The sequence below is a fragment of the Oncorhynchus keta genome, chromosome 15 (assembly GCF_023373465.1).
Source record: "Oncorhynchus keta strain PuntledgeMale-10-30-2019 chromosome 15, Oket_V2, whole genome shotgun sequence".
In the NCBI taxonomy this organism is placed as follows: domain Eukaryota; kingdom Metazoa; phylum Chordata; class Actinopteri; order Salmoniformes; family Salmonidae; genus Oncorhynchus; species Oncorhynchus keta.
The window spans coordinates 41,654,605-41,681,862 of NC_068435.1; the positions used below are offsets into that span (position 1 = coordinate 41,654,605).

Here is a 27,258-nt window from a genome sequence, read left to right on the forward strand (position 1 = left end):
GAATTCGATTTTAGCTGGTCAAATGTTTATTAAGTTGTAAGAATCTTTCCCTCAATTACTTTCCACAAGGATTCGATATTAGAAGATCAAATGTTTATTAAGTTATCTCAATGGACACAATACATATACACAAGGAAAGTTAAGCTACATGTATTTAAGCTTGTTTATTTAAAACACAAACCTGTCTAAAACGGTTCAAACCAATAAATACATACCAATTATACGTTTTGCGTACATTAAAATAATTCAGTGGGAGATAGTTTGGAACACTGCTGTATTCTCAAATGCAAATGAGAATATTAATCTAGGGAATTACACAGTATATAGGGTTCTATAGTTTTATGGTGAACATGGAATGCGATGCATAGATTTAATGACTAACTCGTGGAATGTCTGAAGTGTGTGGGTTGTTATGGTCGTAATGAAAAAATATATATTTTTATACTTTACATAGTTTAACATCATGCAGATCATTTGGGAAGAATCTTATGTACAATAGTTGTACTCAAACGGGGCAGTTTCCCAGACAAAGATTAAGCCTAGTCCTGGGCTAAAAACCAAATTCAATGGACAAATTCCATTGAGCATGCTTTTATCCAGGAAACTGGCCCAAAGCGTTTTGAGGGACATCAACTAAGCCTGTATTTTCACTAACATGTCTAGCTACATTACTACATATTTCCTTTTGCTTATGTATAGGCAATAAGGTGTTCTATATCCAGGCACAGCGCATAAAAGAGCAAAACTGGTTTATACAATCTATATATTTTAAGACTACTCTCTCCTTAGGTAAGACAGCTATAGTGTTTGCATTTGCATCACAGTACAACAAGTCAGCTGAGTGACATATGGTATAGAATAGATAGCCTACTGTCAATAGGATGAAGTACTGAGATCTCCCTATAACCTTTTTCCCAATCAAATGTGTGTGAGGGGCAGCATGGATTATGATCGGGGGCCCAAGCGTTTTCTCTAACCCGAAGAACTCTGGACCCTCATTCTGAATCTGATGACAGCTGGTGTAGAATATGTGCCCTGTTCGTGCCACAAACACACAGACAAAGAAGAAGCTGAGAGTGCAGAAACAGAGTAATGTCTGATTCCAACAACCACACCAACACCAAAAAAAGTCTGAGAGCTGGTGTACATGTACTGTCCTGACTGTACCATACACACACACGGACATAGTAGGAAGTAAGCTGAGAACTAGAATAATGTCATTCAGTGATTCCAGCCCCAGCCCGGTAGGACTTTGCCTACCGGCCATGACCAGACCGCCCTAGAAAGAAGAAACTGAAGAGCGTAGATTCAGACTAATGTCAGTGATTCTATGAGAATAATGTCAGTGATTCTAGAAGGCAGGCCAGGCTCAGGACTATTCTACAAGCCAAGCTGGAGCCAGGTCTCAGGGCATGACCAGACTGTCTTTCTCCCGCTCTATCCCTCTGACCAGCTCCTCCACCCAGCGCATCTCCGACGCCACCTGCTCCGCCAGGACCTCGTAGCGGTTCTCCAGGCGCCCAAACGTCCTCTTGAGTGCGTTAGCAGCCAGCATGGCGGCACGGGCATCCTCCTGACTCTGCCTGCGCTGGGCCTGGGTACACTGCAGAGCCTGGCGGATGTGATCCAGGTTGCTGCCGATGCTCTGGTTCTCCTCCTTGTACCAGCCCTCCTTCTCCTCATAGATAGAGAGTAGAGCAGCCACGTCCTCCTGACATGACCTGGAGAAGAGAGATGTTAGCATGAATGGATAGATATATTGTTGTACCCAAATAGAATGGCTTTATATGTGTTTTTAATAATCACAAATTAATTCATCCGCCCATTCATTGAATCATCCATCCATCCCTCCGTTTATCCCCCCCCCCCCCTACCTCTGGTTGTGCTCCAGGTCTCTCAGCCCCTCCTCGGCAGCAGCGATCTCCTCCAGCACCTGGGAGAAGCGTTCGAAGTTAACGTAGGTGTTGTTGGGGGGCATGGAGGAGTGGGACTTGATGGTGTACTCCTTTAGACGTGTTGTCTTCAGGCGCCTGCGCTCCGGCTTCTTTCCGCTCTCCTCCTGGCGAACGTTTCGCCTCTTGATCACCTGGGAGGAGAGGGGGTTTAATGGATAGTAGATAAAAGTGTGTGGGGGGGTGCTCAATTATTTTGTCTGGCCAAAAAACATCAGTATAATGGGTGCTATAAGCCAGCAGTTGCATATATTTTGGGGGGGGTTAGTGATATGTGAGGTACAGTATGTATGAGATGGTGAAAGGTACCTACCTTGATCCAGGGATGCTGAAGGCTGTCATCGATGGTCATTCTCTTCCTGGAAGAAGCATTTGTAAATGATTAGAGATGAAAAGCAATCTAATTTCTTCCTTACTTTTATGCTTTAGTACTTGCAGTTCTAACATTGGTGCAACAAGGTACAAACCTTTATTTCTTGCTCGGGTCCCTAAGATAATATGCTATTAAAAAAGACAGACAAAGTACATGGTTCTTGTGTATGTTATGTTAAGCATTCCCTGGCATATTCCGTCCAGTGTAAACCAGGCTTACTTGGGATCCTTGACCAGCAGCCGTCTGATGAAGTCCTTGGCCAACTCACTAGTGTTGCTGAAGTACTCCTCGTCAAAGTCATAGTTGACTGCTGAGATGTTGGTCAGAGTCTCCTGCTTGGTCTCCCCCAGGAACGGAGAGGCACCACTCAACCTGAGGACCAACAGACAGCATGGTGAGAACACAATAGGAACACTCAACCTGAGGACCAACAGACAGCATGGTGAGAACACAATAAGAACACTCAACCTGAGGACCAACAGACAGCATGGTGAGAACACAATAGGAACACTCAACCTGAGGACCAACAGACAGCATGGTGAGAACACAATAAGAACACTCAACCTGAGGACCAACAGACAGCATGGTGAGAACACAATAGGAACACTCAACCTGAGGACCAACAGACAGCATGGTGAGAACACAATAAGAACACTCAACCTGAGGACCAACAGACAGCATGGTGAGAACACAATAAGAACACTCAACCTGAGGACCAACAGACAGCATGGTGAGAACACAATAGGAACACTCAACCTGAGGACCAACAGACAGCATGGTGAGAACACAATAAGAACACTCAACCTGAGGACCAACAGACAGCATGGTGAGAACACAATAAGAACACTCAACCTGAGGACCAACAGACAGCATGGTGAGAACACAATAGGAACACTCAACCTGAGGACCAACAGACAGCATGGTGAGAACACAATAAGAACACTCAACCTGAGGACCAACAGACAGCATGGTGAGAACCTGAGGACCAACAGACAGCATGGTGAGAACACAATAAGAACACTCAACCTGAGGACCAACAGACAGCATGGTGAGAACACAATAGGAACACTCAACCTGAGGACCAACAGACAGCATGGTGAGAACACAATAGGAACACTCAACCTGAGGACCAACAGACAGCATGGTGAGAACACAATAGGAACACTCAACCTGAGGACCAACAGACAGCATGGTGAGAACACAATAAGAACACTCAACAGGAGGTAAAACAGTAGTACTGTATCATGTCATTTTTCAGGTCATGGCTAAACGTTATACACAGTAGATTGGCTTTCTTGCTATATCATCATTTTGACGATGGAATTACTGAGAAATACGTGTCACTTCTAGAGTTGTCATTTGTAATGCAAAAATGTGTGTAGATTTGAAAGAATTGAACATAACACTGTTTAATATTGCTCAACTGACTGTATGAAAAGAGACAACCATTATAATGTGAACAAGTACTTACAGAATGTATGTGATAACTCCAATACTCCTGGAGACAAAAGGTACAAAACTTAGTGAGATTTACCCTCAGAGAGAAACAACAGCAACAACAAGAAAACATTCTCAAAATCAGAAAAAAACATTTAACATTTAAATGATCTTAGTCCATTTTACCACATGTCAGCCTCCAGGCCGAGCAGTTCATAGTTGACTATCTCTGGAGCTGTAAAACAAGCAGCATCAACACCAGAATCGCTTTAAAGCTTCAATTCAACCCAGATGGTCGTCAAGGACATCAACAGACCTCCACTAAATAAGATAAATGTCAAGGAATATTTTCCCCATGTGGGCATAGCATAACAATAACATTTCTGGACGGACATTTTATGCATACTGTATGTCTTTCATAGGAATGAGGAATGTATTTTTTCCAAAGGGAATCAAAACCCGAAGTGAAAAGAATCCATTTGAAAATAAAAGCCGTACTAATGCCGTTAAAACTGTTCATGGCTCTTTTGGTCTTGAGCGGTAGGGTCTCACCAACGAACTCTGGCGTTCCGAAGATGTTTTTAAACTCGTTCCCAGCTTTGATTTGATGAGCGATGCCGAAGTCGATGAGTTTGATCCTGGGGTTGGGAACATTCTTATCCAGCAGCATAATGTTCTCCGGCTGCAACAAAAACAAACAAGCATTCCATAATACAAGTTAGAAGAAAATGGATACACTACAAATGTTTTGAAATATAATAACAACGTCATATGTTGAAAATAAATAACTGACCTGAATGATTATTACTATTATTATAATATCCTAAACAGTATACTATCATGGTACACTACATGACCAAAAGTATGTGGACACATGCTTGTCAAACATCTCATTCCAAAATCATGGGAATGGAGCTTGTCTCCCCTTTGCTGCGATAACAGCCTCCACTCTTCTAGGAAGGCATTCCACTAGATGTTGGAACATTGCTGCGGGGACTTTCTTCCATTCTGATGTTGGGCGATTAGGCCTGGCTCGCAGTCGGCGTTCCAATTCATCCAAAATGCGTTAGATGGTGTTGCGGTCAGGGCTCTGTGCAGGCCAGTCAAGTTCTTCCACACCGATCTCAACAAACCATTTCTGTATGGCCTTCCCCAAACTGTTGCCACAAAGTTGGAAGCACAGAATCGTCCAAAATGTCATTGTATTCTTCAGTGTTAATATTTCCCTTCACTGAAACTAAGGGACCTAGCCCGAACAATGAAAAACAGTCCCAGACCATTATTCCTCATCCACCAAACTTTACAGTTGGCCCTATGCATTGGGACAGGTAGAGTTTTCCTGGCATCCGCCAAACCCAGATTAGTCCGTTGGACTGCCAGATGGTAAAGCGTGATTCATCACTCCAAAGAACACATTTCCACTGCTCTGGAGTCCAATGGCAGCGAGCTTTACACCACACCAGCCGACACTTGGCATTGCGCATGGTGATCTTAGGCTTGTGTGTGGCTGCTCTGGCATGGAAACCCATTTCATGAAGCTCCAAACAGTTCTTGTGCTGACGTTGCTTCCAGAGGCAGTTTGCAACTCGGAAGTGATTTTTACCCGCTACAGCACTCGGCAGTCCCGTTCTGTGAGCTTGTGTGGCCTACCACTTTGCAGCTGAGCCGTTGTTGCTCCTAGACGTTTCCACTTCACAACAACAGCCCTTACAGTTGACCAGAGCAGCTCTAGCAGGGCGGAAATCTGACAAACTGCTTGTTGGAAAGATGGCATCCTATGACGGTGCCACGTGGAAAGTCACTGAACTCTTCAGTAAGACCATTCTACTTCCAATGTTTGCATGGGTGATTGCATGGCTGTGTACTCGATTTTATACATCTGTCAGCAACGGGTCTACTAATTTGAAGGTGTGTCCACATAATTTTGTACATATAGTGTATGTGTTTAATAAGGATGACTGTTGAAAACACCAGCCTGGATGGTGTTCACTAAGCACTAGGGACAACCTGGACTTAAGAATAAGAAGTGTATTCTATTGCAAAACGTTTTTCGTTGAACATGACCCTGGCTTACCCAGCTCCACAGCATACAGTCCACTTTGAGATCAAAGTGTGCGATGCGTTTGGAGTGCGGCACTGAAGGTAGTAGACCCCGTCCGGGATGTGTGTGTGTGTGTGTGTGTGTGTGTGTGTGTGTACCTTGAGGTCAAAGTGAGCTATGCATTTGGAGTGCAGGTAGTGGACCCCATCCAGGATCTGTTTGAGGAACTGTGTGGCAGCCTCCTCTGTTAAAGACTCCTTCTCTGCCAAGAAGTCAAACAGCTCCCCCCCAGACACCCTGAAACACAACATAAACAGATGAATCTCTAAAACAACACACACAACTAGTATCTCAACAGAACCACATCAGGATGTTTTGGGATTTTTCACTTAACAAGAGAGCAGGAACAGAATGTCACACAGGCTAATTTGAACCCAGGTTTGTGGCCATATGTATAAAATGTCTCAGAGTATTGTGCTGTTCTAGGATCACGTCCCCATGTCTATGTTTTTTCTTTCTTTTTTTATTGAACCTTTATTTAACTAGGTAAGTCAGTTAAGAACAAAATCGTATTTACAAAAGACGGCATAGGAACAGTGGGTTAACTGCCTTGTTCAGGGGCAGAACGACACATTTTTAGCTCGTCAGCTCGGGGATTCTATCTAGCAACCATTCGGTTACTGGCCCAATGCTCTAACCACCTGGCTACCTGCCGCCCCTATCTCATGAATTGTGATTTTTAAAGACCAAACTGATCCGAGATCAGAATTTCTACTCTGACATTATTTATGAATATGACCCTGGTATCATCTAGTCTCCCTTACAGCTCCAGGATGAGGATGACGTCGGTCTTGTTCTCGAAGATGTCGTGTAGCGTTATGATGTTGCTGTGCTGGATCTCTCTCAGGATGTTCACCTCCCTCTCGATCTCCTCGCGGCTAACGCCCCGGCGGCTAGATGACAGGCGACGCTTCTTGATGAATTTGGCGGCGTACTCAGAGCCAGAGGGCTTCTCTTTACACTTCCGTACGATGGCAAACTGTCCGCTGAGCGGAGGGGGGGAAATGACATCATGAGAATGATGATACAAAGTAACACATGAACATAGAAAACACAGGAAAGAGTGACTGGGCCACAATCAGATAGCTCATCTAGGAAAATCCTGATTTGAAGCAATATACCAATCTTGACTACAGATTGTATAAGCTCGTGTTCAGTGGCTGCATTGCAACACACTGGCTGGCAGGTTCATAACTTTGATGTAATAAGATGAAGACCATTAGCAAATGTAAAGTGGGTGACAAAAAAAATCTAAAATCACCCAACATTTGATTTAGCACATGCTGCATTCCAGAGAGTGAATCCGTTCCTAACGGAATGTCCTAGGTTATTGTGTGTCTGCAAAGAAATTAATTTTCTGCTCTGCCATTTAATGTATGTCTGCAAGCCCTTTCCCAGGAGTCTAAACAAAAATAAATCCCATGACTGAAACTTAGACGTTCACCAGTGACTTTTGAACTTTTACTGTTCAAAAGTTTGTAAGTATAAAAGTATACAGTAAAGTGCACACTAAAGCGTTTTTTTTTTTTAAATCGCAAAATAGTGTTTTTTAGACAACTGCAAATGTCAAGGAGTAGGGCATTCAAGGAGTTGGTTTGATGGGAAGTCGTGATGTCACCGGCCTGTAAGAGTCTATGACCATCATGCTTTTAGGGAAAAATTATAATTTTGTACATGTATTTAACTGAGCTTGACCAATCCCAGTCCCTTTTCTTAGGGGGTCCGGGGTCCTCCCTGGGATCATTGTTATGTAGAAGGTCCGAGAAGCTTTTTAAAAAGGACATGAATGAAAATAAAATGACGCTGATACCATCTAGAATATAATTTCCACCTCCAGAAATGAGTGAAATAACATATTGGTGAAACATTGAAAAAAAACATTGGACCATGCTATATAGCCCATGGTCTATATTATCAGATGTGCTATTAGCAATAGGCATTATCACCTGTTGCCCAACTGATGCAAAATAGTGTCTATAAAATGTACAGGGGTGATTTTAAAATGAAAATATTGGTGGGGCAAACTCAAATCAACAAAGCTCATAGGCATCGAAACCAGTACACTACACTGACTACACATTGAATCACATAAATGAGTTGAGCCACAGACAAACGTTATAACATGGCTACTTCCCATATCTTTAGCTCTTATTGCACAGAAGACCACGGTAGTCCAGCAGACTTTTCTAGTGTAAACGAGCTAGTAATCTGTCTGCAATATTCTGTGTCTGCCTGCCTGTTATAAAGGGCCCCGGTTAACAACATGCAACTATTCTCTTGCTCAATCTATTGCACACTTCCATCAAAGATATGTATAACTAACCCTGCTTTTACATGTGGTTCCATGCCTAATACAGTCTGCCATCAAACATCAACTATAATGCATGTAGCCTAAAGGATATTATAGCTAGCCTACGTCAAAACAAATGTTAGCAACTGCTACATGATCCACCACCAACCACTCGAACTGAATCTCATTTTCCAACATACTTTATTTTATTGGATGGACATATTTTAAAGTTTAGGTGAATAATGAGCACCAGGCGTTCTATACACATTTCCTTCATAATACTAAAGGTAGAAAATCATTTTCTAGGACATAACTAAGCTACATAGCTACGCTACCAAGCAGAAGTGGTAACAGCGTGTGGTAAACAACTAGCTAGCTATGAAGTTGACACATCAGTCCAGAGTTAACCCGCACAAGACGTTGGTTTATCTTTGGCCAATGACAATGAGCCTTACTGGGCGGGAACTTCTACTGTAAACCAATGGAGCACCGAAGAGGGGCTTTCGTCACCCCATACAGAACCAATCAGTCAATATAATCGATAACAATCATTGTATCAGGTGCACCCTGCTTTTGCTGGCTAGCTCTCCCAGCAGGTGCTGCGGGGACGTAGTGTCCTCATGAGTGACAGCACCCTGAGCCAATCACGTACAACCAGAGAAGATAAACGACACCTGTACTACCAGTCAAAAGTTTTAGAACACCTAAATTTTTCCATTTTTTATTGGGTTATAGGGTTTGTCTTCCTTTGTAAAATGGCCTTTTTCTCGCCATTATGATAGCAATATACTACTTTCTTTCTTGCAGTACAATATTGTCCAAATAATGCTTAAGAGGGTGTAGTAACACAGTCTGTTCCAACACTGCTTTTATACAGACAGGGGGTTTGTCCAGGTTTGTATCAACAAAAGTTGGGAGACCTGTAGGAATTGTTAACATCAATCTTCTAGGCTTAATTTACTTCCATTGCTGCAGATCAGCTGTAAGTTGTTAACCCATTACTTGTTCCCTGAAAAAGGCCTTTTTTAAAAAATATAACTCTGAAATGTAAATGATTTTTTCAGTTTTTGGTAACCTAAACTTTTTTTTAAACCTCTGGCAGTTTACCGCTTACCTTTGTACCATTTCAGGTTATTCACTGGACTTGAACTGCTTAAATTTCTATAAAAAATTGAAAGGTGGGGGAGTTCTAAAGCTTTTGACTGGTAGTGTACACACAGTACTTTCTCTGTCTGCCCCTCCACCACAGAAAGCACAGAGCGAGGCTGAGACAGCTGCATTTTGGAGATTAAAATGTACCAAAACAAACAGAGACAATGGGAAAGCGACCACATATGCTTTATTAGATAAAGCAATTTTCTAAAATAAAATAATTTGCCAACTGATTTATTGTTGTGACATGAAATAACAGAATTGCATGCAAATCTGCAGGAGCCCCACCTGCCCCATGTGATGCATCACCACTGAAAATGTACGTAGGCATTTGTCCCTTTACATTTACCCCATTGGACACAACATCCTGATTGTTATTATTAATTCATTATTATTATTCACTACCCACATTTTTTATTGTTGTTGTTTCTATTACGAAGTAGGCCTATGTCATTGCCCTTTTAAGAGACCATTGCCCCTTTAAGAGCTCTGTTATGCAGCTGCCCCTAACATGCTTGAAACTCCTGTTGTAACTACATTTGTCAAAACATACCACTTGCGCAATTGAAGGAGTAGAGACATAAATGTGGTAGCAATGGAAAACTGTGATCCCCTTTTTTTTTTTTTTAGGCCAAAACTGCTTTCAAATTACATTTGCCAAAAGTGCTTTTAAAAGTGTTCATGTGATTACATTAAGAATTATTGTGCATTGATTGCTTGCCAGAATACATGTTTCCCTGTAGGCTACACACCACCGTTTGAATTGAGCGCTGCGGTGGTGCGCATTATAGACTATTTAATTCCCTTCATCTGAACGTTGGAGTGTCAGCAACAATCATGCATGTCAGTTCAGTGTACACAGCTTAACAGAGAAAATAAAATACTTAAGAAAACATTTATTTGGGAATATATCTTGTAGAACAGCTTCTCTGTATTAGGCAATGTCTGTCACCCCCCATTTAAAAAAAATGGTGGTTCTACATTGATCTCAAAAATAACCTCTCCAGAATCCACATGATGGAAATTCGTCACAGGAGAACATTAACTCCTACAGTTTCCTGAGCAAACTTAGTCTCCCCTCCTCTCACAGTAAGTCTAAACTTAGAGGGATGGACAGAAAATAAATGCCCAAATTCCTCACTCCTCCCCAACTCATGGCTGTCCTACCTTAGCTGTTGACTGAAACCAGACTGTGGCACTTCTCCTCTCCATATGATACCTGAGATTTAACAATAACATGTTCTTCCTGCACTCCCCTTTCTCACTCAGTAGATTTCCATACCGTCAGTTCTAATATGGTAACATGAATAAGGATACTTCAAGTTTAGAAGTTAGTACCCAACACAATGATGTCATTCTTCTGCTGCAACACTGTAGCAAAAAAAAACTACTTCCATATAAAGCACTATGTTCAAGTAGTGCGCTATGAAGGGAATAGGGTGCCATTTGAGATGAAGTCAGGTTTTAATCCTCTACAAGCACATGACTCATTCTATTTCTCTAGCTCTGTTTAGTTTACAAGGACTTGCTAAAAACAGAGCTTGTATAACAAGGCAGAGTGCAATGCAGTATAATAAACAGTCCCACAAATACACTGGGGATGTGCCAATGGATGTTTTCCTCCTGCTATGCATTTTCAAGTTAAATATGTGGTATTAAACTGGTATATCAATTATGAGAGTCAAACAACAGATTCTATATTAAAAAGATTGTTTAGAGAAATTGTGTTTCACTTCACATGCAAGCGAGAACGAAAAGGTGATAAGAGATCTGTATTATTCTACCACCTCATTGAAAACATATTCACATTAGTAGGCATACTTGATTGAAACTGTCTGATGTGCTGGGTAGGCCAGGTTTAGAGTTTACCTCACTCGCCCTGAAGTGCCAACTCTACCCACTGATGCACCGGGCAAGATGAATCAAGTCAAGGCTAGTATCATCCAGCAAAACAGTATCACACAAACACGTCCGATCTTGAAAAAGCAGAAGAATCTGTGCGCTCTCAGATAGTAATAGTAGTTAGCCCTACAGATGTCAGAACTTACCTCCCCAGCTCCTCCCCCATATCGTAGAACACCTCCACATCCTCTTGCCTGAAGCCAGCCATGGGTTGCTGCTGAGAGAAGCTGTCTTGAATCACACTGAAATACAGAAGAGGGGGAACAAAATAGTTTTAGTAACTACCAGAGAAGGAGCACAAAGACCAATATCATAACAATGACAGATGAATGTGATGTTGACATGAGCAGAAATGCCTAAATGAACTACAGGATTGATTGTTATAGACATGTTATGGCAACATTAGGTGGCAGTGATAATAAAATCAGCTTAAACAAACACATACATACATTATGGATTTATGACAGCCCGCACATTCCCCCACCAAAAAGATAATCAAGGACAACAACCACCTGAGCCACTGCCTGTTCACATCGCTACTATCCAAAAGGCGAGGTCAGTACAGGTGCATCAAAGCTGGGACAGAGACACTGAAAAACAGCTTCTATCTCAAGGCCACCAGACAGCAACCACTAACTCAGAGAGGCTGGTGCCTACATTGAGACCCAATCACTGGCCACTTTAATAAATGGATCACTAGTCACTTTAAACACTGCCACTTTAAATAATGCCACTTTAATAATGTTTACATATCTTACATTACTCATATCACATGTATATACTGTATTTTATACCAGCTATTGCACCTTGCCTTTGCTGCTCAGCCATCGCTCATCCATATATTTATATGGGGCGACAGGGTAGCCTAGTGGTTAGAGTGTTAGACTAGTAACCGAAAGGTTGCAAGTTCAAATCCCCGAGCTGACAAGGTACAAATCTGTCGTTCTGCCCCTGAACAGGCAGTTAACCCACTGAATTTGTTCTTAACTGGACTTGCTTAGGTTAAATTTAAAAAATACAAATATGTACATATTCTCATTCACCCCTTTAGATTTGTGTGTAGTGGGAATTGATAGATTACTTGTTAGATATTACTGCACTGTCAGAAACTAGAAGCACAAGTATTTCGCTACACACGCATCTGCTAACCATGTGTGTGTGACCAATACATTTGATTTGATCCAACAACACCAGCAGTGGCCGTCCATATTTGGCCGAAGTCAACACAGCAGGCTGATGTCGACGAATTAGTCAGTCATACTTACGTCATATTATTCCACTACCTAGCAGATTAAAGGCTCTCAATGAGGTTTTAACATGACATTAGATAACCATTTGCTAACTTCTGCTATCAAGAAAAAAAACATTTCGATTTGTTAAATAGGCAAAACAAAACAAATCTTGCAGACTATGTCTGTCCACTTAGTCCAGAAGAAAATAGCTCACCAGCAAACCTAGCTAAAACACGGGGCTGATATGACAACGGGCCAAATCGATAACTATTCATAACATTTAAGCTATAGTAACAATTTGACAAAACTATTACATTGTATCTAGTTAACTTGCTAGCTGCTAACTTACATTAGCCAGTCTTGCTATCCAATTTAGCAATCGCTGCATGCTAGCTGTGCTTGTCATACACACGGTCGGCATTCGAAGCAAACGCTAAGGTTTGTGTAAAATGGCACTTTTATTTTAAAAATGACGTAATTTAATCACAATAATGTAGACAGCTACCTACATTATAGCGTTAACTGGCTACGGGTCCCGCATTCGTCTCCGGAGTCAAAGGTGGTTGAAGATAATTACAGCATGTTCAATATCAGGATGGACCATATGGCATGAGGGGCTCCTGATGACTGTATGGATAGGTATCCCACCAGGCATTCAGACCATTTTTAATATAACTTAATTATACATTTCTGCTCCAACTTTCACCTTTCCGATATTTGACGTTCTCAGAATCCAACTTTAAAAAATGTTATTGGTTTAACTCTACAACTAGCGACAGGCAATTCAAATATAGAAATTATTATTGGTTGGTATCTTCCAATCTTATGAATCTTGTCAGTGAATGTAGTATTTCTTCAGCTCCTCTGACAGACCATTGTTCCATTATTCTTTTGTTTTGATAATGACAAAGAAATGTTGTAAAGCATATTGAACATTTCATTATTTTATTTGAAAGAATGAGTCATTTTGTTTACAGTCTAAAGCTCTTATCAGAGAGACCTGTCTTGATTCTGATCTTTCTCCTACTAACAAATGGGAAATTATTACATTCAGAATTCGATGTCTTGCTGGCTACGGGTCCCGTAGCTAATGGTAAAATGCTAGTTCGGAAAAGATTCATCAAGCTCATGGATATTATTGTTGATATTAACAGGCTGAGCAATAAACTTGATTTAAATGAAAATGAAAAACCAGAGCTTGCTAAAAGCCAACGTGAACGACATATACAACGATAAAGCACATGATGCCTTCATCCATTCAAAGGCCAAATAGATTGAAAAAGGTGAGAGAAAAAAACATCTTATTTCTTTCATTTGGAGAAAAGTAGGCAGAGTAGGAATATGATTTAATCCATTTATGTAAATGACACTATATCTGATGATTTTGAAGTGATTAATAAGAAAATACACTTTCTACAGTTCACTATATCAATGTCATCTTTGGGAAGGCAACTTGGATTCCTTTTTTGATTCCTTTTATAACTCTGTTTAGCCTATAGAAGAAAGATTTAAGAAACGGTTATTCTGATGTAGATATTACTGAGTTGGACCAAGCCATTAAACAAATGCCTATAGGTAAATCTCCTGGACCGGAAAGGTTGTCTCCTGAATTCTATCAACATTTTTGGCCTGAAATTAGAGGGTATTGCTAATGCTATCTTACCTCCTTCTTTGAGACAGGGACTAATAGTTCTTATACCCAAACCAAAGAAGGAGTCTCTTTACCTGGACAATTGGAGACCAATCACATTGTTGGCAACTGACAATAAGTTACTTGCCCATGTCTATGTCAATAGGCTGAAACAAGGCCTTGATGATATAATCAGTGAAATTCAATCAGCTTTCATTAAAGGAAGGAGTATTCATAACCAGGCCCAGCGCCACAAGGGTGCAAAGGGGGGCATTGCCCCCTTAGTTGGAATATTGTGCCCCCTCAGTTTTGTATCCATATTCTGTCCCACAATCTGCCCCCTCCGTCATGCCCAACCGATTTGTTGTGTATGCTTCATTCATGCAATTCCCTTGCATGCATCATACGTACGTCATACACATTTTACCAGTTAAAAAGAAACTAATTTTGATTGGCCTTCACAGTAGAAGGGCAAGGTCAATTTGACCGTTTAGGTTTACTTTCAAAGTTACGTACTACGAAGAAAAAAAAAGTTTCACCGCTCAGCTGGATGGAATTTAGCTAATGTTAACATTTAGGTAGGTAGCATGGTGGATACTAGAAAGTGGCTTCGCCAGGGCACAATGGCAGCATCGGATCAAAGCGGCGAGGAGGGGGAGAAGTCTGCCACAGAGGCCAAGGTCGCTGAGCTGACGCTCATCACCGAGGCCAAGGCCGTCGAGCCCAGCAGCAAAGGTACCCCCGCAACAATCTTGCAGCTTGGTGACATAGTAGGTAACCAACCCGAGGAGGGGCCTGCAGCCGCCAAGACCGAACCTAGCAGCAGCACTGCCAGGTTATTACAAGCACCGACGCCTCCGTTAGTGCCTGACGGCCTCAGTGATGAAGAGCCAGCGTGGGTTTATCTGGGGAAATACCCAACCTGCCTGTACTGTGGGAGAAAACGGGCATTTTGTAGCGTGTGGTTCAAAGGCAGAGAGTGACTGGAATATTCCTGCAAGGCAGATGCAGCTTTCTACTATCCTTGTCGAAAATTTTACATCGGCTCCAATGCTAACACCGATAAGACATTCACCCAAACTGGATATTGTCACGTTCTGACCTTTATTTTCCTTTGTTTTGCCTTTATTTAGCATGGTCAGGGTGTGAGTTGGGGTGGGAAGTCTATGTTTTGTGTATCTATGTTTTTCTATTTCTGTGTTTGGCCTAGTATGGTTCTCAATCAGAGGCAGGTGTTGTTAGTTGTCTCTGATTGAGAATCATACTTAGGTAGCCTGGGTTTCACTGTTGGTTTGTGGGTGTTTGTTTCCGTGTCTGTTCGCCACATGGTACTGTTTCGGTTTTGTCCACGGTTTTTGTATTAGTGTTCATGTTGAGTTTTTTTTTTTTCATATTAAAAACATGGACACTTACCACGCCGCATCTTGGTCCGATCCTTGCTACTACACCTCTTCAGAGGAAGAGGGGGGAAAACCCTTACAGATATAATAACTGCCAGCATGCCATTGATAGCAACAAGGGACTGACTGGGGAGGCACACATCAAGCAAAGAACATTTGAAATGCATGTTACTTTGGACAGAAAGACAAGCAAGGAATGCACAGGGAGCAGAGATTTCAACACCTGTTAATTCTGCACAGCTTGCAATAAATCGTATGTATTTGGCATCAATTGTGGACATTGTGGAATTTCTTGCTGTTAACGAGCTTCCTCTCAGGATCTTTGGATGCAAGAGGGGAGGGGGCGGTGGACTATTCCTGGCAATGTTAGATTATACGCTCAGGAAAGACAAAGAACTTGCCTTAAGCACAATTCCCCACAATGCCACATACACATCTCATAACATCCAGAACGAAACATGAGTGAGGTAGTAGGTGATTCATGGTACACACTTAAAGTGTATGGGACTAAAGACCCAACCGGGTGCGAGAACACTTCAATTGTATTCCGTTAAGTGGGCGAAAACAACCGTGTTTGTGAGCGGCTACTGTCAATGGCAACGAGTAAAGAATGTGGTGCTTCATCGCTGACTAACTTGGTCCTGTCAGAGTTAACAAATGTTGGCCTTAGCACAAATTATTCACCTACCTCCTCATGCCTTTTGCACACATTGTATATAGACTCCCCTTTTTTCTACTGTGTTATTGACTTGTTAATTGTTTACTCCATGTGTAACTCTTGTGTTGTCTGTTCACACTGCTATGCTTTATCTTGGCCAGGTCGCAGTTGCAAATGAGAACTTGTTCTCAACTAGCCTACCTGGTTAAATAAAGGTGAAATAAAAATAAATAAAAAACCGACACGATTCTTAGTCAATCTTATGATGGCGCCAGTGTGATGTCTGGTAACATGGGGGCATGCAAAGGGTAGTGCAGGACAAGCTGAATCGGGAAGTGCCGTATGTGCATTGCTTTAACCACTAGCTGCATTTAGTCATAGTGCACACTATGTCCCCTGAGGGTGCATTGGATGACTTTTTTAATGTGTGTAATTCCATTTACAAGTTTCTCAGGAAACAAACTGTGGCTGCACAATATACAGGAGAAACTGAAACGGCTGCTTGAGCAGTGATGGACTGGTCATCTGGCCACGGTGAGTATCATTATAAAATCTCTGGACAGCTTCTTCCATCTGCTCAGAGAAATCAAGAGTACCCACTGCTACGGTACAGAGGTGCGACCTGAGGCTGTGGGCCTATTGAAAGCTGTTTCCGAGCCGAGCTTCAGATTCATTGCCTTCATGGTTCACGCCTGCTCGATCCCCCTAATAAGTTACTTAAGGTTGAAGCAACTGATCTGTACACTGGCATCCAAGTCATCCGCAGTGCCCACAATTGTGTGGAAAAACTGCGACGTGACAGTGAGTTTGATGAGTTATGGGAGAAATACAAGCACACAGACACCCCCACTCCAAGAAAACGGCAAAGAGTAGTGAGTAGTAGTAATCTGAAAGAATATGTGGTCGAAACAACAATGGACCAGCGAGAAGAGGATAATGACAGGGAGTGCAAAATACTGTTTTTCAGCATTCTGGATGCTGTACTGGGAGAAATGTCAGCAAGATTTAACAAACAAAACAGCCATCTTGTTGAGGCCCTGTGTGCCTTACACCCAGAGAATGAAACATTTATGGATGTGGAAAAAGTGAAACCACTGCTGGACTTAATCTCGACCAGTGTTTGGTAGGTCTGGAAGGTGTCGTAAACATCATGGAATACATTCTTGTCTTGGGTGATGACACAAAGCGGCGTGATAGACAGACTGAGATAGCTACTAGACAGACTGAGATAGCTACGAGACAGACTGAGATAGCTACTAGACAGACTGAGATAGCTACTAGACAGACTGAGATAGCTACGAGACAGACTGAGATAGCTACTAGACAGACTGAGATAGCTACTAGACAGACTGAGATAGCTACTAGACAGACTGAGATAGCTACTAAGACAGACTGAGATAGCTACTAGACAGACTGAGATAGCTACTAGACAGACTGAGATAGCTACTAAACAGACTGAGATAGCTACGAGACAGACTGAGATAGCTACTAAACAGACTGAGATAGCTACGAGACAGACTGAGATAGCTATAGACTGAGATAGCTACGAGACAGACTGAGATAGCTACAGACTGAGACAGCTACGAGACAGACTGAGATAGAGACAGACTGAGATAGCTACTAAACAGACTGAGATACTACGAGACAGACTGAGATAGCTACTAGACAGACTGAGAGAGCTACTGAGATAGCTACGAGACAGACTGAGATAGACAGACTGAGATAGCTACTAGACAGACTAAACAGACTGAGATAGCTACGAGACAGACTGAGATAGCTACTAAACAGACTGAGATAGCTACGAGACAGACTGAGATAGCTACTAAACAGACAGACTAAGACAGACTGAGAGATAGCTACTACGAGACAGACTGAGATAGCTACTAGACAGACTGAGATAGCTACAGACTGAGATAGCTACGAGACAGACTGAGATAGCTACTAAACAGACTACGAGACAGACTGAGATAGCTACTAGACAGACTGAGATAGCTACTAAACAGACTGAGATAAGACAGACTGAGATAGATAGCTACGAGACAGACTGAGATAGCTACTAAACAGACTGAGATAGCTACGAGACAGACTGAGATAGCTACTAGACAGACTGAGATAGACTGAGATAGCTAGACAGACTGAGATAGCTACTAAACAGACTGAGATAGCTACTAAACAGACTGAGATAGCTACGAGACAGACTGAGATAGCTATGCCATTTAGCAGACAGACTGAGATAGCTACAGACAGACTGAGATAGCTACTGAGCTACAGGACTAGACTACTAAACAGACTGAGATAGCTACGAGACAGAAGATAGCTACTAGAGATAGAACTGAGATAGCTACGAGACAGACTGAGACAGACTGAGATAGCTACTAGATAGATAGCTACTAAACAGACAGCTACTGAGATAGCTACTAAACAGACTGAGATAGCTACTACAGACTGAGATAGACTACTGAGATAGCTACTAAACAGATAGCTACTAGCTACTAAACAGACTGAGATAGCTACTAGACAGACTGAGATAGCTACTGAGATAGCTACAGACTGAGATAGAGCTACTAGACATATGAGATAGCTACTAAACAGACTGCGATAGCTACTAAACAGACTGAGCTACTAAACAGATAGCTACTAAACAGACTGAGATAGCTACTAAACAGACTGAGATAGCTACTAGACAGACTGAGATAGCTACTAGACAGACTGAGATAGCTACTAGACAGACTGAGATAGCTACTAGACAGACTGAGATAGCTACTAAACAGACTGAGATAGCTACTAGACAGACTGAGATAGCTACTAGACAGACTGAGATAGCTACTAGACAGACTGAGATAGCTACTAAACAGACTGAGATAGCTACGAGACAGACTGAGAAGTATCAACTTGAAACTGAAATAAGGACAAGTGCAAATCAGAATGATAGTTGTAGACCTTACCGTGAAATGCTTACTTACAAGCCCTTAACCAACAATGCAGCTAAAGTTTTTAAAAAGTAACACAATAAATGTACATAACAATAACGAGGCTATATACATGAGGGACCGGTACCAATGTCAATGTGCGGGGGTACAGGTTAATCAATGTAAATTGTAAAGTGACTATGCATAGATAATAAACAGCGAGTAGCAGCAGTGTACAAACAAAGGGGGGATCAAAGTAAATAATCCAGGTGGCAATTTGATTAGTTTAGTTGTTCAGCAGTCTTATGGCATGGGGGTAGAAGCTGTTAAGGAGCCTTTTGGTCCTAGACTTAGTGCTCCGTTACCGCTTCCCGTGCGGTACCAGATTAACTAGTCTATGACTTGGCACCACCTAGTATATAGGTCCTGGATGTCAGGAAGCTTGGCACCAGTGATGTACTGGGCCAAACTCATTATCCTCTGTAGCACCTTACGATCAGATGCCGAACAGTTACCATACCAGGCGGTAATGCAACCGGTTAGGATGCTCTCAATGGTGCAGCTGTATAACTTTTTGAGGATCTGGGGACCCATGCCAAATCTTTTCAGTCTCCTTAGGTGGAAAAGGTTTTGTCATGCCCTCTTCACAACTGTCTTGGTGTGTTTGGACCATGATAGTTCATTGGTGATGTGGACACCAAGGAACTTGAAACTCTCGACCCGCTCCACTACAGCCCTGTCGATGGTAATGGGGGCCTGTTTGCTCACATTGCGAGAGAGGTTGTTGTCCTGGCTAGAATCACATTTTGGGGAATATTCAGAGGTGGACACTTTCCGTGGGAATATTTTGGAATTAACAGGAATATATGGGAATTAACTAAAATATATGCAAATTCATATTAATACCATTCACGTTGCATTTTTGCGTTGAATATATTTACCATATCATATGGAGACAGAAACATAAACCTTTCACCTTGTAAGTAGACATAATTACAAATGATTAAATCCTTCCAATAGAAATAAATACAAATACTTAGTTACGAATTGAACTTTAATTAAACGAATTGACTCTTCACATGGGATGATTTCACTGAACAACAAAAGAAAGGGAATACTGAATGATCCCAATGATCCATCACATCTCCCAAAAACTTTTTCAACAAACATCTGTAAAATGATAGTCTAGAAACTAAAGCTCTGCTTGTCTTCCTCTCAGGCTTCCATGTCTTCTCCCTGGACCTCTTCAATGTCCAGCTCTTGAACATCAGACTCTGAGGCTGTAACGGTTTTCTTCCGTCGAAGTAGAGGAGGACCAAAATGCAGCGTCGTTAGAGTTCATGGTTTTTAATATGACAAACTCAACATGAACACAATTACAAAACGTGTCAAAAACCGAAACAGTCCTATCTGGTGCAGAGAACACAAAGACAGGAAACAATCACCCACAAAATACCCAAAGAACATGGCTGCCTAAATATGGTTCCCAATCAGAGACAACGATAAACACCTGCCTCTAATTGAGAACCAATCTCGGCAACCATAAACTTACATAGACCTAGAAAGGCCTACAAGCATACAAAACCACAAGACAAGACATATAAATCCCCCATGTCACACCCTGACCTAACCAAAATAATAAAAAAACAAAGATAACTAAGGCCAGGGCGTGACAGAGGCCTCATCTTCACTGTCACTTTCCAACCTTGATGAGGAGGTTCGTTGTCTCGTTGTCAGCCACCTTTGCTCGTTGTCAGGCTCAAAAAGCCTCAAATTTGCCCAGATGGCCATTAATTTTTCAACCCTTTATTGGTATTGGTCAGCCTGTTGCATGCTTTGGTGTGAGTGTTGCCAAACAAGGACCAGTTGCGCTCTGAGGCGGCTGATGTTGGTGGGATTTGGAGGATGATGGAGGCAACAGGGGAAAGAGCCTCAGATCCACAAAGTTCCTTCCACCAGGTGGCTGATGAGATATCTTGGCACGACTGCCATATTTCAACTCCATCCCAAAGCCCTTGTTTGGAAGTGTACTTCGCCAGACTGCCAAGACCTTGCTTCCAAGGTGGCGAGACACGGTAGTGATGACACCACAGGCCTTGTTTATCTCTGCACCAGACAGGATGCTTTTGCCAGCACGCTTGGGGTCCAACATGTACGCTGCAGCGTGTGTGGGATTCAGGCAGAAGTCTTCACTCTTTTTGATGGATTTCAGAACTGCAGTTTCCTCTGCTGGGAGCAACAGTGAAGGGGGCAGGGAGGTACGGATTTCTTCTCTTACATCTGCAAGCAGAGTCTGAACATCAGACAGGATAGCATTGTCTCCCTCAATCCGTGCAATGGCTACAGATTGAGGGAGACTGTCTGATGCTTTTGCCAGCACATGGACTCTTCTGGAACACCATTTGAGCCCTCAAACCTTTTAAGAACCGCTGCATATGAAACACTCTGGACAGCCCTGATTTTGGCCACCTCATTCTCCTTCACCCTTGTCAGGCATTCCAAAGTAGTTGCTTCATGGTTCCCACCACAATTGCAACATGTCACATTTTCATCAACTAAAACACGACATCTTTTCTTGGACATCTTGGCATCCGTGACGACCCGTCATCCAGGGCAGCTCCACATTTGTAGAACAAATAAATAAATAATATTTTTTGGGCTTGCCTGTTTTACATGTTATTTGGCATTAATACGTCACATATCAGTTTGCAAACAATGTAAATGATATATAATTCAGTTAATAAAGCTGCATACACACATGTTCTCTTTTTTGTTTTCTTGAGTAAGACAGCTCCAAAATGCAGATGTTTCAGCCTAGCTCAGTGCTTTCTGTGGTGGGAGGGCGAGCCAGCAAAATCTGGAGCGTTACGCCGTGATTGGCTCAGTGTTGTGTCACTCATGGTGCTGCTGCTTGGCTTGCACGTACAAATTCAGCACACACAACATTCTATAATAGAATTGTGTTATTTGACGTGTCAAGTTAAAAGCTTATTTAACACGTCAAATAGTGTTATATGACGTATGTTTTTTGACACGCAAAAACCCAAACGGTGTTCAATGTGCCTCACCAATGTCTATTTTCACCTCTTAATTTCACCTACTGTTCTAACTTGGTGGTGCACATGTAGCCTATAACCTGTTTTAGAGAAATGTAATCATTGAATATTGTAAGAGCTTCTCATTGTCTGTTTATATTGGGACAGCTTTATGTAGGCCCTAACAGTTTGTGGGCACCGTTTGTCACCGCTATAGTGCAATTAATGTTTAGTCTTGTGGCTTTGCTGGCATGCATCCCACTTGATTTTTTTTGCCCCACAAAGATTTAAAATGCTAAAATCGCCACTGTTTGGCATGTGTATGGGTCTGTTTCATTAACCACAATTATTTACTCCAGTTGTGCCCTATGTTCCATTGAGGCTCAAAGACAATTCAAAACACGCGAATAAAGAAAATAGTCAATGTATTACATTTGGAACGTAAAAACATAAGATGCCATATCTTTCAATCCTGGCCTGACTGGGAAAACAGTAGTAAAAAGTAATAAAACCGTTTTCAGTGTTTACCATCACAGCAACAACAAAATATCTGCAGTCAGAGACACTTCCCCACCAAAAACAAACATCTAAATCACTATTCTTCAGTTATAAACAAAATACATGCTATCACACCATACCCTGCTAGATCAATATTCAGGTTGGCAAAACCAATTCAATTACAACAAAATTATTTTCCTGATTATAGGGACTCAAAGACGTGTGGGGCTGTAAACATGAAGTACACCTTGGGGAGATGGGACAGGGGAGCATAGGAGTTCATCTCAATTATATTTAATTGAATCCTCACATCCTCCCTCCTTGTCTCCTTCTCAAAGCACGGAGTAAATCTTACATTCCCCACCCTCGGATCTTCTCCAATGCATTTTGCGAAAGAGGCAAATAGAGGATGCGAGGAATCAAGGAAATACAATTGACATACTCCCCAGGAATTGGACTACTGTGAGGTCATCCGAGAGGAATGAGACTGGCCGACTATCCGTCCTGCTGCTGGATGAAGGGGTTGGGGATGGCTTCCATGCCGTCCTGAGGACAGATGAGCACCACGGACGTCCCTCTACAAACCACCAGGCCCAGCTGCCGCGTGTCCTCAGTCAACTTGAACTGGTCGTCAGGATCTGGAAACAACAGAAGGAAGTGACATAACAGGCCAGAGGTCATTGACAGTATGTGCAACTTCCCCATGAATGACCCAACACAACCTTCTTTATAAAATTGGCAAAGGATGACCTTTTGGTTTCATTGTCAATTTTTTTTACTGAGGGGCTACATCACATACGTGTTCCATTTAAGTCTGTGGGCATCAGTCTCCTCAAAAACCCAGCAGTGCATTTTTACTTCTGTAGAAGTGATATGAGGTCATACAAGCAAGATTTAGTTTCTACTACATACCCCGCAAGTACTCGATGGTGCTGTCCAATACCAGGTTCAACAGGGGGTCAAACCCCTTCAGGACTCCACTGGCTGAGACAAATACATTTGGATTATTATCTTGAATGGAATCAAGGAGAAGAACACTAGAGAAGAGGATGAGGACTGTGGCCAGTCATGGAACAGCATTTCCACACAGGCAAAAGTTTGTCAGTGTTCTGTTGTGAAGGCTGCATGTTTTCACATAGTAATGAAGAGGACTAAGTAAATGTTATCTTCACTTTCTTTTCAATAGCTAGATCAAAAGGTAAAAACTGTGATTTAGGCCTACCCTCTCGTCCTCCCTGAAACTTCACACGGATTTGTTTATCAATGTACTTTGACAGGTCAAAGATACTCTCTTTCTTCTTTTTCTCTCCTTCCTTGTTTCTGTCCTGGTTTCTGTCCTGAAAGGAAAACATTTAGTATATTTATTTAGCGTGCAGCGATGAACCAATCCCGAGTTTGAACCTCACACTAACAAAGATTTCAACCCACTCCATCTCTCGCTAGTAGTGGTCAGAAGACTGTAACTAGATTGAAAGACACCTAGTTTCAATTTGTAAAACTATAGAACAGATAGTGGACGATATATTAGGTGGTTTAGGATAAGTTTATGCAGGGCCGGTTCCAGGCATAAGCGAGATAAACGGTCACTTAGGGCCCATGGCTGCTAGAAAATAAAAAAATGCATTAAATTGTGATTGTGCCCACTCTGGTCTTGGCACGTGCACTCTAGCCAACAACTGGCAGATACAGTACAGGTAGCCTAGTACATGATGACATCATTATGGACATAAGAGCTCAGGGGGGGGGGGTCAATCAGGGATCCCGAGTGGCGCAGCGGTCTAAGGCACTGCATCTCAGTGCTAGAGGTGCCACTACAGACACCCTGGTTCGAAACAAGGCTGTATCACAAACGGCCGTGATTGGGAGTCCGATAGGGCGGCGAACAATTGGCCCAGCGTTGTCCGGATTTGGCCGGTGTAGTCCGCCATTGTAAATAAGAAATTGTTCTTAACTGACATGCCTAGTTAGAAAAAGGTTCATTACATTTTTTAAAAATCTAATAATAATAATAATTAGGCAGCCATGCCTAATGTCACCAGAAGAAGATCATCGATATTTATTGGAAAGGAGTAATTTATTCATTTTAGAGGTATTTGACCTTCATGTTAGAGACATGAAGACTTACATACATTGTCAACCTGACCATTTCTAATGATTATTTATCAATTCAATAATGTTTGAATAACAAGTATATTAGGTAAATCTGCAATAATAATTTTACAGTGAGTAGCTAGTACCGGGAGATAAAGTAATATTCAATTCTCTGGCAACAGCTGTTACCAATTGCACACTCCCTCAAAACCTGAGTCATCTGTGTCATTGTGGCCTTTTATTGTCCCCAGCACAAGGTGTAGCTGTGTACTTTTTTATTTATTTTTATTTTACCTTTATTTTACTAGGCAAGTCAGTTAAGAACAAATTCTTATTTTCAATGACGGCCTGGGAACAGTTGGTTAACTGCCTGTTCAGGGGCAGAACGACAGATATTTGTACCTTGTCAGCTCGGGGATTTGAACTTGCAACCTTTCGGTTACTAGTCCAACGCTCTAACCACTAGGCTACCCTGCCGTCCCTAATGATCATGCTGTTTAATCAACTTCTTGATAATCCATCCACCTAACAGGTGTGGCAAAGGAGAAATGATCCTTAACAGGCAGTGCTTGACTTGGGCAGGAGCTGTTTGAAGGCTGTACAGACACTTCAAATTTTGGGGGAATTGCATACCGGCTCCTCTATAAAAAACAAAAATAGCCCATCACTGGCTCCAGATGCACACACCAAGGCAAAAAAGGTTGATCAAAGCGGAATCTTCATTGAATAGCAATGGAAAGTGGGTATTCATTTCTTGATTCCGCTTAGTTCAAGTTTATTTGCCTCTAATCTGTGAATCTGTGTGTGCCAGTAGGCTTTTCGAGATTGCACAGATTGAAAATGTGCCAGCCTGAATAGCATGATGCATTGTTCCAAATGGTCAAATAAGGGTTTGTATGGTCACGAAAAGTCACGGAAATTAGTTTCATAATTGTTAATGTAATTCATGAACGCAGACTTTAAAAATGATCAATCAATTAAACAACTACATATCAGCCAATATCGGAATGACCCTTCAGTGCAGGTCTATGGTGCTGCGTGTGCCAGTGCGAATGGGCCGTTGCCCGAGGAGAGAGAGCGACATTTCAGAAGCAGGTATAAAATAACGACAGACTAACTAGATCACCAATTCAAAACATACCTAGCGAGACAACTGCTACTAGTTAACTGTAGCTAAGCATTAATTTCATTGTTGCCTTTCCACCGGCACTGTAGAGCCTAAATACATCTGCACATTTGGAAAGCTGGGATTCTCCTCTATTAAATATTAGCAATGTAATTGTGACAACGTTAGAATATTTTTAAGAGTAGCCTAATTGACGAATAACTTGCTGTGCATAGATCTCCCCAGAAACATTAATATTTCAGCCTTATATATAAACATGTCTAGTTAGATACCTTGCTTTGAAGTAGCCTACTGTATCCATGTGACCCCTGTTTAATTGAATGAGGGAATCATTTTATAATGACAAAAGTATTTGGTTGTAATGTTGAAAAAGCCTGCACACCCATGACATGACCACATGTTAACACATGTTAACAGCATGTGACTAACAGTGCAGCTCTACGTGGGGGACAAAGTGTCTTGAATAAGGACACAATCACTGTAGAAGGTGGTATGTCTACATCACACAGAGCAGCTTTCCAGTGCCAATAATACTTACTTTTCATGTAGGCTATAATAATAATTATGAACATTTGGTTAGAAGTCATGGAAAATTTGCATAACCCGTTAACAGTAAATAATCAGGTATGTCCAGCATAATGTCATTTGTGAATTTCAGTGAGCATAGTCTAATGGACCGATTTGGAAAAAGACAGCTCCTGCACTTCTTCCATCCCAAGTCAAGCACTGCTAACAGGGATGTAAAACAATTGTGCACAACATTTTAGAAATAAGATTTTTGAGCGTATATAACATTTCTGGGATATTTTATTTCACCTCATGAAACATGGGACCAACACTTTACATGTTGCGTTAAAATGTTTGTTCAGTATAAAAGCCTACCAAATATTCCACAACCTCCTGCAGCCTGTATGAACTGCCCTGTTAGGTTTTTGTAGTAGACGGACCATCATTCTCAGACAACTTGAGTTTATTTGATGATTATGTTTTTTTTTTATGTCTATACGGAATGTTCTTATGTAGTCTAACGTTGCACGTTTTGCTGAATATATTCTCGTCATCTGCAACGTCCCAATGGGGTTTCAATAGATCATTTTTTGCTTAGTCGGTTTCATTGACAAAGCACGATGCAATCTAATTAGCACGCTCCCAAATATGTCTACTCTGCCCTCACTTGCTAGTTACCAGAATACTGTTGCTGGATTGAAAGATACACGTATTTTCAATCGCTAAGTAAATCATATACAATGGTCAATAAATAGTTTACGACGATTTTAAAAAGTTTATGGAAGACATGGTTGACTCACCGCCATTTTTAAACTGTTCCAGCGACGCCTTTCGAACTCCAACCTTTGACCCGGAAGAAGCAAAATAATCAATTTTTAGCTCAGCTGTTTTAAGTTGTTTCTATATACATTAAATCAAATTTAGCCTATTTTAGACCAATTTGAACTCCTCAATGTATTGTAAAT

At 41.7% G+C, this 27,258-nt stretch overlaps 2 protein-coding genes across 5 annotated transcripts; both read right to left on the bottom strand.

The window, feature by feature from the left end:
• Positions 1 to 145: 145 nt before the first annotated feature.
• LOC118394956 (death-associated protein kinase 3-like) lies at positions 146 to 15,601 on the bottom strand. 4 transcript variants are annotated; one of them, XM_052464132.1, is made up of 11 exons: positions 15,483 to 15,601; positions 11,354 to 11,449; positions 6,628 to 6,849; positions 5,962 to 6,100; positions 4,315 to 4,444; positions 3,949 to 3,997; positions 3,797 to 3,823; positions 2,545 to 2,745; positions 2,266 to 2,311; positions 1,875 to 2,086; positions 146 to 1,721 (listed from the first exon to the last, which is right to left on the bottom strand). In XM_052464132.1, the coding sequence occupies exons 2-11, from the start codon at positions 11,413 to 11,415 to the stop codon at positions 1,406 to 1,408; spliced, it is 1,404 nt and encodes a 467-aa protein (XP_052320092.1). In that variant the 5' UTR covers positions 11,416 to 11,449; positions 15,483 to 15,601; the 3' UTR covers positions 146 to 1,405. The 4 variants fall into 4 exon arrangements, with proteins under 4 accessions (XP_052320092.1, XP_035644568.1, XP_052320090.1 ...); XM_035788675.2 differs by lacking the exon at positions 15,483 to 15,601 and adding an exon at positions 12,949 to 13,098 and having other exon boundaries at positions 2,545 to 2,697; XM_052464130.1 differs by lacking the exon at positions 15,483 to 15,601 and adding an exon at positions 12,949 to 13,098.
• Positions 15,602 to 22,479: 6,878 nt separating this feature from the next.
• Positions 22,480 to 27,258, bottom strand: LOC118394962 (U6 snRNA-associated Sm-like protein LSm7). Its single transcript, XM_035788683.2, has 4 exons — positions 27,094 to 27,258; positions 23,792 to 23,906; positions 23,482 to 23,553; positions 22,480 to 23,207 (listed from the first exon to the last, which is right to left on the bottom strand). Exons 1-4 carry the CDS (start codon positions 27,097 to 27,099, stop codon positions 23,065 to 23,067), a joined length of 336 nt encoding a protein of 111 aa, XP_035644576.1. The 5' UTR covers positions 27,100 to 27,258; the 3' UTR covers positions 22,480 to 23,064.

Bases quoted from the DNA above. Each gene is read 5' to 3' on its own strand.
- LOC118394962 (XM_035788683.2), bottom strand. The intron at 23,554-23,791 runs GTAGGCCTAAAT...TATTTGTCTCAG, and splicing joins GTTTCAGGGAGGACGAGAGG to CCAGTGGAGTCCTGAAGGGG. The intron at 23,208-23,481 runs GTATGTAGTAGA...TGTTGTTTCCAG, and splicing joins CACCATCGAGTACTTGCGGG to ATCCTGACGACCAGTTCAAG.
- LOC118394956 (XM_052464132.1), bottom strand. From the start codon at position 11,415: ATGGCTGGCTTCAGGCAAGAGGATGTGGAGGTGTTCTACGATATGGGG. The intron at 3,998-4,314 runs GTGAGACCCTAC...CTTGTTTTACAG, and splicing joins CGGAACGCCAGAGTTCGTTG to CTCCAGAGATAGTCAACTAT. The intron at 2,746-3,796 runs GTAAGTACTTGT...GTTGGTCCTCAG, and splicing joins GGAGTTATCACATACATTCT to GTTGAGTGTTCCTATTGTGT.